The 14978-nt window shown below is 45.1% G+C and overlaps 1 protein-coding gene across 1 annotated transcript in view; it reads right to left on the bottom strand.

The window, feature by feature from the left end:
- The window catches only part of DPY19L4 (dpy-19 like 4), a 52476-nt gene that overhangs the window by 23101 nt on the left and 14397 nt on the right, over nucleotides 1–14978 (bottom strand). Inside the window, exons 9-15 of the mRNA XM_064154710.1 lie at nucleotides 13671–13802; nucleotides 13480–13578; nucleotides 11017–11090; nucleotides 8185–8343; nucleotides 5088–5207; nucleotides 3774–3894; nucleotides 620–676 (exon numbers count right to left, since the gene is read on the bottom strand). Coding sequence (XP_064010780.1) covers nucleotides 620–676; nucleotides 3774–3894; nucleotides 5088–5207; nucleotides 8185–8343; nucleotides 11017–11090; nucleotides 13480–13578; nucleotides 13671–13802 — 762 coding nt within the window. The remainder of the gene's footprint in view (nucleotides 1–619; nucleotides 677–3773; nucleotides 3895–5087; nucleotides 5208–8184; nucleotides 8344–11016; nucleotides 11091–13479; nucleotides 13579–13670; nucleotides 13803–14978) is intronic.

Genomic DNA, 14978 nt, shown 5'->3' with positions numbered 1-14978 from the left:
TGCCCACCTGGGCACACTGCTGGCTCATCTTCAGCTGCTATCCACCAGTACCCCCAGGTCCCTTTCTTCCTGGCTGCTCTCAGCCACTCTGTCCCCAGCCTGTAGTGCTGCTTGGGGTTGTTGTGGCCAAAGTGTAGAATCCTGCACTTAGCCTTGTTGAATCTCATCCCATTGGCCTCTGCCCACCCATCCAGCCTGGCTAGGTCCCTCTGCCAGGGCTCTCCTACCCTCCAGCAGCTCCACACTTGCTCCTAGTTTGGTGTCATCTGCAAACTTACTGATGCTGGACTCAATCCCCTGGTCCAGATCATCAATAAAGATATTGAACAGGATAGAGCCCAGCACTGATCCCTGGGGAACAGCACTAGTGCCAGCTGCCAGCTGGCTGTGGCACCATTCACCACCATGCTTACTGATTCCAGTAAACAGTCATTAACAAATTCAAACTGTCAGATACCTAATACAGACAAATGGAAACAGTTTTGTTTAAAAGTCAAAATATTTCTTCATTGGATGACAGCTTTCTATAACATCAAGTGTATTTCCTTGTCTTGGCTCATCATTTTGACTCATATGGTGCCTAGACACAAACCAAACCCCACAAAGGTACTTTTCTTACCTCTTTCCACAAGCTGAATCCAATTATTGTGGGAACTGCCATACTCAGAATAAGAGCCTAGAAAATAGAGGTTAAAAGAAATGAGTCATGCACCATTCTCTGTTCACCAGATTGGGTCATCTGTTGATTCCACTCACACAGACATCTACATTTATGCCTGAAACCTTAGAGTGACAGTAGGTGAAAATCTGTGAGTTTCTACCAGGCCAGAAACACTCCATGAAGAAGAATTTCCCTTATTTAGCATGGAAGAACTTATTTGATCCATGATAACTTTGCCATCTGTATTAGGGATGCTTAATCACAACTCAAATAACAATGCTGCAACGTGCACATGAGGTAAGAAACAGAAGTAAACAGCTCACAGACAAATGCAATGAGATCACCTGAGAATGGAAACGGAGTATGGAGCAAGCATTTCAAGCATCTGATATGTTCAGGCTTTTTTGTTCAGATTGACATCACTGATATGAGCTGCATCAAAAGAGTGTGGCCAGCAGGTAGGGAGAGGAGATTCTACCACTCTGCTCTGCTGAGAGCTCACCTGCAGTGTTGTACCCATCTCTGGGGCCCCCAACACAGAAGAGATGTGGACCTGATGAAGTGGATCCAGAGGAGTGCCACAAAGATGCTCAGAGGGCTGCAGCACCTCTGCTATGAAGATAAGCTGAAAGAATTTGGGCTGTGCAGCCTAGAGAAGAGAAGGTTCTGGGGAGACCTTAGAGCTGCATTTCAGTCTCTGAAAGGGACCTACAGGAAGGCTGGGGAGGGACTGTTTAGAAGGGCCTGTGGGGATAGGATGAAGGGCAATGGTTTGAAAATGAAGCAGGGCAGATTTAGGTTGGACATGAGGAAGAAGTCCTGCACAGTGAGAGTGGTGAAATCCTGGAACAGGTTGCCCAGAGATGTGGTTGAGGCCCCATCCCAGAAGACATTCAAGATCAGAGTGGCTGTGGCCCTGTACAGGTGCTGTAGTTGGAAGTGTCCCTGCTGACTGCAGGGGCATTAGACAAGATGCCCTTTGAAGGTCTCTTGCAATCCAATGTGATCTGTGAATATACAAACCCCAGAAATAGCCTTCAGCACACCATCCTTCTGCCTGACACAAGTTTTGCTTTGCAGAAAGGAGAAAATAGTTTGTTTGGAACAAGAAATCTTTGGTAAGGACTGCAAAGGAGGTGTTGTCTTTAACAAGCTGTTAACACATCTGCTGTATTAACAGTAAAAAAAAAAGCAGGTGTGTGGAGCAGAAAGCACAGAATATTCATAGGTTATTTTTAGGTCTTATATTCATAGAATCAACCAGGTTGGAAGAGACCTCCAAGCTCAGCCAGCCCAACCTAGCACCCAGCCCTATCCAATCAACCAGACCATGGCACTAAGTGCCCCAGCCAGGCTTGGCTTCAACACCTCCAGCCACAGAGACTCCACCACCTCCCTGGGCAGCCCATTCCAATGCCAATCACTCTCTCTGACAACAACTTCCTCCTAACATCCAGCCTAGACCTCCCCTGGCACAGCTTCAGACTGTGTCCCTTGTTCCATGCCTGTGAGCAGAGACCAACCCCACCTGGCTACAGCCTCCCTTCAGGTAGCTGTAGACAGCAATGAGCTCTGCCCTGAGCCTTTTCTTCTCCAGGCTGCTCATCCCCAGCTCCCTCAGCTTCCCCTCATAGGGCTCTGCTCCAGGCCCCTCCCCAGCTTCATCTCTCTTCTCTGGACACGTTCCAGCACCTCAACATCTCTCATAAGTTGAGGAGCTCAGAATGGGACAGAGCACTCAAGGTGTGGCCTGCCCAGTGTATATATACCAGTGAGGTATCTACTAGAGTGTGTTTTCCACAGGCAGGGACACACTGTTACTCCTTGACTAGAAGAACACTGTCTATGTTTCTGATGTAAGAGTCCATGGCATTTTCACAAGTGACTTTAGTGAAGCTTTGTTTCAGTATAAAAATATTAACCCCTCTATGAAATGAAGATACATAATGTCCTATCTTTATTTTATTAATATAATAATAGGCAAAGCTGCTGAAAGTGCACAAAGCAACTCTCAGCACATTAAGAATGAATCCAGGGTTGGAAGAGGGTGTGCACCACAGCACAAGCACATCCTCATTCATGGAATGGTTTGGGTTGGAAGGGACCTCCAAAGGTCATCTAGTCCAACCCCTCTGCAGTCTGCAGGGATATCCTCCATTAGATCAGTTTGCCCAGAGCCCTGTCAAGCATCACCTTGAATATCTCCAGGGATGGGGCCTCAACCACCCCTCCGTGGCAACCTCTCCCAGTGTTCCACATCGTGCAGAACTTGTTCCTAACATCCAATCTAAATCTTCTCTTTTCTCACTTCAAACCACTGTCCTATCACTGCAGGCCACTGCAAACAGTTCCTTTGCAGCTCTCTTGTAGGCCCCCTTCAGGTACTAGATGGTTGCTACTAGGTCCCCCAGAGTCCTTTCTTCTCCAGGATGAACAACCCCAGCTCCCTCAACCTGTCCTTGTAGCAGAGCTGCTCCAGCCCCAATCAGTCTTTGGCCCTCCTATATATCTGCTCCATCAAGTCCATGTCCCTTCTGTGTTGAGGGCTCCAGCACTGGACGCAGTACTCTAGGTGAGGTCTTACCAGAATCACAGTCACAGAACTCCTCCATAATGGTCACACAAGAACAAATCTTGCCCCAGATAATTCCATTTACTATTTCTTGTGAAGCAGTTTTAGTCTCAGTACTAAATCCTAACTACCACATTTACAGCCCCATTTCCTAGTGAAACAAGGCTTATATTGATGCATGCTTGTAGTTTTTCCCTTCTGCACACCTCCTGAAAAGTGCATGTCCTTCTTGGCCAATTTCACCTAAATATGACAGAGACTGAGGTCTCAAGGATCTGTTAGAAGAAATGTCAGAGATCAGGGAGAGTAGATGACAACAGCTCTGCTTCTTATGAGCAAAGGCTGTAGTGTGAACACAGCTTTATCGCCAGAGAACATGAGAGAGAGTGATATTAAGGATGAAAGACACAACAAAATTGATGATATGAGACTCACAGAACAATATGGGCCTTTTAATGTGTTCTTCTACAGGTCTTAGTTAGTTTGAAAGTGATATGCTTGCTAGCTGGAGTTCCCAAGACCCTGGCAACAGCAACTCACCAGCAGTATGGGGTGCACAGCTTTCAGTCGAAGCCACTTGAAAAGCGTCATCCAAAGCTCGGGGGAGCACACACCAAATGCAGCAAGCATGCACACATGAGGTGTCCAGAGGTATTTCATTCTGAAAAACACTGCAACAACTGAGTTGGGACTCTGCACATGCCTCTCTAGTCAATCTATGCATAAAAACACTCAGATGTTGGGTTTTTCTTTTCCTAAGTCTAGATGTTCAAACAATCTGAGACCAAATTTGATGGCACTGAAGGGTAAAAAGCAAGGAAACATCTAGCAGGAGAGTGGCTGCACTGCAAGATTATCTGCTGCACTGCAAGAGGAAGGAGCAAGATCTAAGGTAAAAAATGGCAACACCCTTCAGAGTTCAGGGGAGGATAAAAGAAAAACAGATAGACTAGTAAAGTCACTCAGCTGTTGCTGGTTTACAACCAAAGCAAGGCTAAAAAGCAGCTGCAAGGATTAAAAGCTGTATACAGACTATACAGATATTATACTACAATGGAGTTCCTGAGAAAAAGAAAATCTTTTATGATCAGCTTGGGATTTACTGGTGCTGGCTGCCTCTTAAGGCTAGGCTAGACAAATTCAAACAACTAGAGGCTAACACAACACTCTGCTCACTAAAAAATGTGACTAGTCCCAAATTCTAGAAGGACAAACCTAATACAAATGCAAGTCTGCTGCCTTCGAGCTGATTTAGCTGAAAGAGAAGATGGAATAACATCTTCTAAAGATTTGCTTCTGCAGCTTTAAGGACTAACACAATATTTTTTGAGGTTATTTTGCTGCTGCTTTAACTTGAGCAAAGATATAGTTCATGCTAGCCTAGAGCCAAGAAGATACACGAGAATTTTTCTGTGCCAGAACATCCACTGCTCATCAAAATACTACACAAGATCTTGCCAGAATACAACATGAAAAGAATTAAAGCACAGTCTTGCTCTTAAATATACCATAAAGAAGGTGCTTCAGTTAATGTCTTGGATTTCAGCTGCTTGATTAGAGTTTGCTTTAGTTAATGTCTTGGATTTCAGCTGCTTGATTAGAGTTTGCTTTAGTTAATGTCTTGGATTTCAGCTGCTTGGAAAATACATGTTAAGGAGATCAAGCATAATTTCATTGGATACCTGCATCTGATTTATACTCAAAATGTTCTTTTGCTTTCTCCCCTCTTAGCTAACACCACCACAGCCCAAACCTCTCTGAAAAGGGGTGAATTTCAAAGGGGTCAATGCTGTGCCACATCCTGTTAGGAACTCTTTGTTGCTTTCAAAAGAGATACATCAAAATCAGACTTACCCTTCCAAACACATGGCTAGACAACCAAGCAAAATTGTGTGAATTACATGATAAACTATTTCTGGCCTCTCTCCAATTCGACCATCCTCAAGTTTAACTGTCTCTTTCAGTGGTTCACCACTGCAGTTGGAGAAAATGAGACATCACTTAATTCAGACATCACCTCAGGCAAAGGTGCCAGTACAAACACTTTCACCAGCGCTAAGTCAGAAGTACACTGAGATCATTCTGTCTCTGTCCCTGCAATACTGTTGCACTCCTTATTTACTTTTGGTCCTCATCAATTAGCTCTTGGTGCCCACTGTCTTGTTTGAGGTACCCACCTGTTTCAGGCTGCAACCTCTCTGGTGCATTTGATGTGAACGAATACAGTGGGATTTACATTTGTGACTGTAAATCCTCTTGCAAGGCAATTGAGCACCAAGAGACAGCATAAATGAAGAGCAAACCCTGGAATGAAGCATGCTGTACACACATTCTAACTAAGCTTCTTCACACTGTTAGCTTGGTGAAGAATCAGGAAACCTGCAGGATGACAGTTGTGTATGGAATGAGTAGAGCACTTTGTAACAAAGGAAGATTACAAACCCAAATTTGAGTAACATTACTGTAAATTCCAGTGATATCCTATCAATAAAACTCATAAAGCAAAACATTACAGCAAATCTTTTCTCTACAAATAAGATACAGCAAGGCATACAATAGACTATTCTATCATTATGTGATTTCAGGTTACAATCCCAGACACAAACCCAGGCTGGGTGCAGAGCAGGTTGAGAGCAGCTTTAAAGACAGAGACTTTGGGGTGTTAGCTTCTGAGCAGCTCTCCAGGAGCCAGCAGTGCCCCCAAGCAGCCCAGAAGGCAGCTGTGTGCTGGGCTGCAGCAATGGGAGTGTGGGCAGCAGGGCAAGAGAGGGGATTCTGTCCTTTGGCTCTGCTCTGCTGAGACCTCACCTCCAATGCTATGTCCAATTCTGGTGTCCCCAGCACAAGAATGACAGAGCTGTTGGAGTGAGTCCAGAGAAGGGCCACAAGGATGATTCAGGGACTGGAGCACCTCTGCTGTGAAAATAGGCTGAGGGAGCTGGGGGTGTTCAGCCTGGAGAAGGCTCTGGGGGGACCTTAGAGCTGCCTTCCAGTGCCTGAAGGGATCCTCCAGGAAGGCTGCAGAGGGACTTTTCCAAAGGGTGTCTAGAGACAGGCCAAGGGGGAATGGTTTGAAGCTGAGGGAGAGTAGGGTTAGGCTGGAGCTTAGGAAGAAGTTCTTTAGTACAAGGATAGTGAAACTTTGGAATAGGCTGCTCATGGAATAGGCTGCCCGGGGAGATTGTGGATGCCTCTTCCCTTGGGGTTTTCAAGGCCAGGTCAGATGAGGCCTTGAATGGCTGAGTCTAGCTGAAGGTGTTCCTGCCCATGGCAGGGAGGTAGGAGTAGCTGATCTCTGTGGTCCCTTCCAACCCAAGCCATTCTATCATTTTATGATTCCTCATGACAAATGTAAAATATTTGAGATTAGTAACTGCTCCAAAATAAAATAAATTAAAAAAATCAGGGGGAACAAGGTTTATTTTCAGAAGCTGTTTGGCATACTGGAGTCCTTACAAAGGAGTAAGGAGCTATTTCAAGCACAACAAATCAGCACTTGGGTTCACGGGTTTAGATCTACTCTGACACATCCAATCTGGGAAACATTTGCATTTAGAGCAGATAAAAAAGGGATCTAGTGAGAAATTTACCTAAATTCTTGATCAGTTACACCATTCATCTGCTAGCAGGGAGAGGTCATTTCCTAGCCATGGGGTTTCCAAGCTACACTAGGTCTACGGTGCTGCTATTCTTAGCCTGTAAACAGACAGCTCCACAACTCACCCCTTCTCTCAAGGGAACTGTGAATCACTGTGAAACTGAAAATGATTGAGTCAGTTTTACTGCAGCTCTGCTCTGAGCAGCAAAAGCTGATGGACTTTATCACAGTAAACAAGACTTGTGAAAAAAAACAAACCACAAAGCACCAGACAGTGAAGCATTAGAAATCTGAAATCCTTTCAGCTCCACCCAAGTCACCCTTTGAAGTAAATCATCAAACTGAAAACAGAGGAACAAATTCTCTAGCAACAATGAGATTGCTTTGCTGTTGGATGGGGAAGACAGACAAAACATCCTTCTCTTTTGCAATGGGAAGGGACAAACATCACAAAATGCTAGCTAGAGCTCTACGGGAATGGAGAGAACTGAGTTATGGGGAAACAAAACCAAAAACAACTCTCCACACTGCCTGGAGTGATTCAGAGAATGGTTTATGTTGGAAGGAACCTTCAAGATCACCTAGTTCCAAATCTCCTGCCATGGGCAGGGGCACCTTCCACTAGACCATGTTGTTCAAGGCAAGGGATGTGGAGATGCTGGAGTGTGTACAGAGAAGGGCCACTGGGCTGATCAAAGGGCTGCAGCAGCTCTGCTATGAGGATAGACTGAAAGAGTTGGAGCTGGGCAGGCTGGAGCAGAGGAGGCTCCCAGGGGACCTTCTTGTGGCCTTCCAGGATCTGAAGGGGGCTACAAAAAAGCTGGGGAGGGACTTTTTAGGCTTTCAGGGAGTGGCAGGACTCGGGGGAATGGAGCAAAGCTGGAGGTGGGGAGATTCAGACTGGATGTGAGGAGGAAGCTGTTGAGCATTACAGAGGTGAGAGGCTGGAATGGGCTACCCAGGGAGGTGGTTGAGGCCCCATGGCTGGAGGTGTTTAAGGCCAGGCTGGCTGAGGCTGTGTGCAGCCTGCTCTAGGGTAGGGTGTCCCTGGGCATGGCAGGGGGGTTGGAATTGGATGATCCTTGTGGTCCCTTCCAACCCTGACTGATTCTATGATTCTAAGGCCACATTCAACCTGGCCTTAAACACCTCCAGGCAGGTGGCATCCACATCCTCCCTGGGCAGCCTGTTCTCAAGAAGCTTCTCACAAAAGGCTCATTTTAAGAGCCTCAGGTGAGCCTTTCCTGGCAAGTTCAACAAGGTAACAAACTTTGGTGCAACAAACATCCACTTAGAGATCTATGAATCTCTCATTTTTAACTCCTTATTTTCCAGTACAAGTAAGTTACTTACCAAATTCTCCTGAAAACGACCTGAGTTACAGAAAAAAGGCAGATAATTAATACTAAAATATAGAAAGGCAACAATGATGACTGTGTTAGTCGCAAAAAAAAGTCTTGGGAGGGTGCCTGAAGAGATTCTTGACAAAGGAGCCAATTCATTGTAAAATTCCTAGTAAGGCAAAAACATCCCATTAAAAGCAATAACAATAACCCAGAGATTAGAAAGAAAACCCAGCACAAAATGAATCAGTTTAACCTATGCACGCCACAGGAAACTTTTTTTGTTCAATTCCTATTTGAAAAGTTCTCTATCATTTGAAATAGCTTTGCAAATATTCTTTTGGAGTCATTGGCCAAAGCTTATCTTCCAAAAAGGAAGCTGTGATCTGAAGAGACCAGACTAAAACTCTTTTGTGTCACAATAACCCAACCTCCCATCCAACTCCATCGTGGGGACTGCAGAGGGCTTCGTTATCGCAGCAGATTAAGATTGTAACAGATATTGATGCAAGAAGGTATGTTTGTCCTCAGTCCAAAGTGGGGCCATGAAGAAGGAGAAGTGGTCACTTGAGATCACAAACAAGCCCAGGCCACCACCAAGAATAGAATCCTTAATGCTGCAATGCTAGTTGTGTGTCTGAACCCACTGCATCACTCTTCTGTCTCAATTAATACACCAGAAAGATTATCACAGTGTCACAGTATCACCAAGGTTGGAAGAGACCTCACAGATCATCAAGTCCAACTCTTTACCACAGAGTTCAAGGCCAGACCATGGCACCAAGTGCCACGTCCAGTCCTGCCTTGAACAGCTCCAGGGACAGCGACTTCACCACCTCTCCGGGCAGCCCATTATACACTCAGCAAGAAGCACTACCAGTGTTGTGCTAGTTTGAAGCTAGCTAAAACGTTTTGGTGAGAAGAACTAGATTACAGGCTGTGAAAGAAAAACAACGGTGATGTCTACTGCACTCATAGGCTTGCTGAGATGGATAAGAACAAGAATGCAAATATAGATAACAGAGCCACTGTCTCTCTCTAAACCTAACCTGCCGTCTTTGTGACTAATCCACCTGCTTCCTAACCTCCCTGGCTGACCCTCCAATCTTCCTTGGGCACAAGGCAACATCTGGGGTAAGGTAGAGAAGGGTGGGAGGAAAGGTGGAAGGGCAGTTGAGAGCCATCCTGGGGACTCAGGTTTTTGGGAGGGCTGTGGTGTTTCTGTATTACCTTTTACCATGTATTTTTCTTTCTATAGCTGTATTTAGTGTAACTATCTGCTTGTATCACAGTATCACAGTATCATCAGGGCTGGAAGAGACCTCACAGATCATCAAGTCCAACCCTTTACCACAGAGCTCAAGGCTAGACCATCTTGTGCTAAGCTGTAACTATAAAGTCTCATTCAATTTCCACAGCTGCTGAGTCTAGTCTGGGTGATTTCCACAGTGTGGGCAGTCTGCTACCCGTGAAGAGCTGCAGGAATAGTTGTGCTGCCCCCTCAAGCCAGGTGTTTGAGCAAAGGTCCTGGAACTGGTGCAGCATGGGAGGCTGTGAATGCATTCTTGTCTCACTTTGTTCTGCTTTCTTCCTTTTTATTTTCCTCCATTTTGCTTTCCTCCCTCTTTTTTCTTTTCCTTCAAGAGAAGGCTTAAGAACTAAACCATTTTCAATTAGACAGAATCAACTTAAATGTTAACATCTGGGCACATCCAAATTGGCCTTGAAAGACAGATCTTGAAGCTCTGGTATTATAAACCACAATTCCAACCTGCAGTTAGACCATTTTCTAGGCATAGCTGCACCCCAGTTTGTCTCAGTCACCGTCTTCATTGCAGAGCCTGGAAAGCACCACGTAGCAAGTTCCCAGGGGAATAAAAGATCAAATCCATAATACCTTGTAGCTAAACAAAGTGAAATCCTGAGCAGAAGCAGCCCTCTCTTTTCTTGCAGACCACTTCAGAAGGTGCAGCTTTGTGTGTTAAACAATGCACTGCAGTCGGTGTCATGACATCTTGCCTTCCAAAAGCTTCCCAACAAGTTCAGTTCTCTGTGATGTCATTTTTCACCTCTTCCCCTCAAAGGCTGTCAAGTAGTTTTGTAACAGAGATGCAGTTCCCAACGCCTGTATGGAATTCTAAGTCTTGTCTTGGTTCCAGGAGTTGTCTTGCTCCTTACCAATACTCCTGTTGAAGCTTACCAGGAAATCTTTAGCCTTGAGGTCGTCTTCTTGCAGCCCAACACTCACATTTTCACAGATGCAAACAGCTCTCCTTAAAAATCACAGCTTCCCTCTCTGACTTTGTAACTTTGCCCTTGTCCTGATTTCCTCCAAAACACAGAGGGATTTTATTGCTGTGGTGGTGGTTTTTGGTGTTTGTTTTAACTTCTTTCTTGGGGGGGGGGGGGGTGTTATTCTTAAAGAAAATAAAAATAAGCCACCCACACAACTCAGCTTTGTTTTGAGATTGTAGTGACACTTCACGGCTCCTTTCAGAGCCCTTTCTTTTCCTTTAGCAACTTTTACCCTATTTGCTTTTGAGCCTACTTAGAAACAGCAGACAGGACACAAAAATTTTTGCTCTTCAACATCAAAATGAAACAAAAAATCTCTCAAATGCCTTTGCCCCAAGGCACAAAAAATAGTAAGGTGCTTCAGAAGCCTCCAAATCCTACATAAACTCTGCATGCATCTTCTTTTCATTTTAAAAGCAGGTGACAAATAGAAACTGCTTCCCTAACTCCTCTATAAAATTCTCACCAATCACTGAAATTTTACATCTCTCAGAGTGGTTTCAGAAGTTCAAATATCTTAGAAGAGGTAAAGAATTTAAAGACTTACTTAGTTGTGTTTAAGCCAAGTTTTACTTCAATGAACTTCAGCAAATGCTCATTTTCTTTATGAGGGACAAACATCTGAAAATCAATTTAGCAGAGAAGAAGGCTTAGCAAAGTGCTGGAAGCAGCTTTCATGGAGTCACTTCATTCATAAAATCACAGAATTAATCTCATTGGAAAAGGCCTCTAAGATCATCCAGTCAAATCTATCACCTAACCCTTCCAATTAACTAAACCATGGCACCAAGTGCCTCAGCCAGCCTCCTCTTAAACACCTCCAGGGATTGTAACTCTACCACCTGCCCAGACAGCCCATTCCAATGCCAATCACTCTGTCAAGAACTTCCTCCTAACATCCAGCCTAGACCTGCCCTGGCACAGCTTGGGGCTGTGTCCTCTTGTTCTGTCACTGGGTGCCTGGGAAAAGAGACCAACCCCACCTGGTCACAACCTCCTTTCAGGCAGTTGTAGAAAGCAGTAAGGTCTCCCCTGAAACTCCTCCAAGCTGCACAGCCTCAGCTTCCTCAGCCACTTCTCATAGGGCTGTGCTCCAGCCTCCTCACCAGCCTTGTTAATTCAGATTAAAAGATGGCAGGGAACAAGCAATTATTTCACAAACTGGATTGAGTCTGACACTTAAGGTACCAGCACAAGATTGCAAATCTTCACTTCAATAAGTCTATCTTTAGGGTCCCCTTGTGAATGTCACTTCATCCAGGTACCCCAACAGGAGAGCAAAAGAAAAGCTGTAAGCTGTCTAAAGAGCAGTGTGAAAAGGATCAGGGATAACAAACAGAGATTCACCCCCTAAAGCAAGCCAAAGAAGATTGTGTTTGGCTCCACTAAACAACAGGACTGCAGCTTAGCTGTGAGCATTTGTAAATGTTCACAGAAATGGTTTGAGCACCCAAAGGTTTGTGGAAGTTAATTCATCTTCTTCAAGGTTAGGCTTTGTTTTCCCAGAGACACAGCAAGGCCAGCCAGTTTGAATGGCACAAGAATACAATCAGACCTGAGCATTCTCTCAATCCTTTTAGGGTTCATTAGCTTCTTTTAGGTTGACACTGTTAATTAACACAGGCAGAGTGAGTTTGAAACACAGAGGAAAAGCACAATAAATGATGCAAAAGAGGAGAGCCAGTAAAAGGGAGCTGCTAATCCAAATAAAAGAGCAGGCTAAAAGCCCTTTGTGTAATCTCAACTCTTAGTTGACTCCTGTGCTCCAAGAAGGTTGTTGTTCCCTTGTTCTAGCTGAGATTAAATGGAAAATTAACATCTGCCCTGAAACTAGGGTATTGTATGATGATACCTACCTAGCAGGTGAGGCTGACATCCCCTCAGGCTGTGCTGCTATCCAGTGAGAGCTGGGCAAAGGGCAACCTCATGAAGTTCAGGAAGAACAAGAGTCCTGCATCTGGGCAGGAACAACACCAGGCACCAGCAGAGACCAGCAGTTGTACTGCTGGAAAGCAGATCCATAGAGGAAGACCTTGAAGTACTAGTGGACAGCAAGATATCCACAGGGCAGCAGTGTGCCCTTGGGACCAAGATGGCCAATGGCATCCTGGGTGCATCAGGAAAAGTGTGGCCAACAGGCCTAGGGAGGTTCTCCTGCCCTTCTACTCTGCCCTGCTGAGACCATACCTGGAATACTATGTCCAGTTTTGGGCTCTCCAGTTCAAGAGAGAGAGGGATCTGCTGGAGACATTTCAACAGAGAGCTACGAGGATGATGAAGGGAATTGAACATCTCTGCTACAAAGAAAGGCTGTGAGCCCTGGGGCTGTGTAGTTGGGAGAAGAGAAAGCTGAGATGAGACCTTATCAACATCTATAAATATCTGAGAGTTGGGTGTCAGGACGAAGGTGTTGGTCTCTTTTTGGTGGTGCCCAGTGACAGGACATAGAACAACAGGTACAATCTGGAACACAAGAGGTTCCACCTCAACATGAGGAGACACTTCTTTATGGTGAGGACTTTGGAGCTCTGGGGCAGGCTGCCCAGAGGTTGTGGAGTCTCCTTCTCTGGAGATTTTCACAACCCACCTGAAAAAAAAGCTCATCCAGTTCCAAACCCCCAACATAGGCAGGGACACTTCCCACTAGAACATGTCACTCAAGGCCTCATCCAACCTGGTCCTGAACACCATCCTGGGCAGCCTGTGCCAGTGTCTCACCACCCACACTGCAAAGAGCTTCTTCCTAATGTCTAGCTTAAATCTCCCTTCTGCCAGTTCAAACCCATTCCTCCTCATCCTATCATTACAAGACTTTGTCAGTAGTCCCTCCCCAGCCCTCCTGTAGCCTGTCCTCATAGCAGAGCTGCTCCAGCCCTCTGATGATCTTTGTGGCCCTGGTCAATAGGTCAATAAGAAAAGCAACACTTCAAAATACATCTGCAAGACTCCAAGATACATCTGCAACTTTCTAATTAGACAATTCAAATCAGTTTTCACAGAGGAATCTCACCTTGAGTACGAAGTTTAGCATCACTGTTACTGTAAGCACCAAATGAATGTACATTATTTTCAGCAGCCTTGACATGCATGTTCCCTTTTTCATATTCATCTGCAGCAAATATTTTAAGAATGCCACATCATTTGGAGTTCAGTTTAAATGATACAAAAATTAGCCTCGGGGTCAGAGGAGAGTCAAGTTACCTGAAGGCATTTAGAGAGCATTAAAGCTGCAACAAGACTCAGTAACGGCGACACAAGTAAGGCTGAGTTTTCAAACTGCAAAAGGTAGCCCAAGAAGAGAGAAAACAAATAGATTTTGTATACTTCATGCACCTGTTGAAGAAAGAGAATAAACACAATAAAATAAAATTACAATCATAGAATCAGCCAGGTTGGAAGAGACCTCCAAGCTCAGCCAGTCCAACCTAGCACCCAGCCCTGGCCAATCCACCAGACCATGGCACTAAGTGCCTCATCCATCCAAGCTTATCTTGCTGCAGGTGACAGCAGCTACGGCTCACTTGCAGCCACCAGCAGTACTGCTCAGCCCTTCAACACCCAGAGAGTGCTCTCCCACCCATTTTCACTGTCACTACACTCCCATTCTGCCCTTCCTTTCCCAAGAAAGCTCTTTCTCTTGAAACATATCTTGCATGGCAAGACAACCAAATGAAATGCAATGGCACAGCTCTGCATTCTGCTTCCTTTGGATAGGGGACATATTTTTTCTTCTGCACATCTGGGTGACTTTTTCCAGTCTCCTGGAGAGAAGAGCATTTATGTCTTCAAGGAAAAACCACATGCTTAGGAATTTTAGGAGTTGATCACAGAATCACAGAGTCAACCTGGTTGGAAGAGACCTCAAGATCATCCAGCCCAACCTGGCACCCAGCCCTGGCCAGTCAACCAGACCATGGCACTAAGTGCCTCAGCCAGGCTTGGCTTCAACACCTCCAGGGACGACGACTCCACCACCTCCCTGGGCAGCCCATTCCAATGCCAATCACTCTCCAGATTCAAAACTAACAATAAAGAATGGGTTTTATCAGATCTCATGTAGTGCCTGGCTTTCTATTTATTTATTTATTTAATTAATTGATTCATTTTATTCTATTTATTGTTATATGTAATGTTTTGAGGTTGTTTTGTTGGTGGTGTTTGGTTTTTTTTCCTAAGTAATAATCATCTTTTTTTCTAATGGTTTAATGTCAAAAGTATGCCTGAAGGTGGAATTTCAGTGAAGAAAGCCAGCAGTCATGCCCAGCTTCCATTCATAGAATCATAGAGTCAACCAGGTTGGAAGAGAGCTCCAAGCTCATCCAGTCCAACCTAGCACCCAGCCCTGGCCAATCAACCAGACCATGGCACTAAGTGCCTCAGCCAGGCTTTGCTTCAACACCTCCAGGAACAGTGACTCCACCACCTCCCTGGGCAGCCCATTCCAATGCCAATCACTCTCTCTGCCAACAACTTCCTCCTAACATCCAGCCTAGACCTCCCCTGGCACAA

The sequence above is a fragment of the Pogoniulus pusillus genome, chromosome 14, assembly GCF_015220805.1.
Source record: "Pogoniulus pusillus isolate bPogPus1 chromosome 14, bPogPus1.pri, whole genome shotgun sequence".
Lineage (NCBI taxonomy): Eukaryota > Metazoa > Chordata > Aves > Piciformes > Lybiidae > Pogoniulus > Pogoniulus pusillus.
This window is presented reverse-complemented; position numbering and strand designations above follow the sequence as displayed.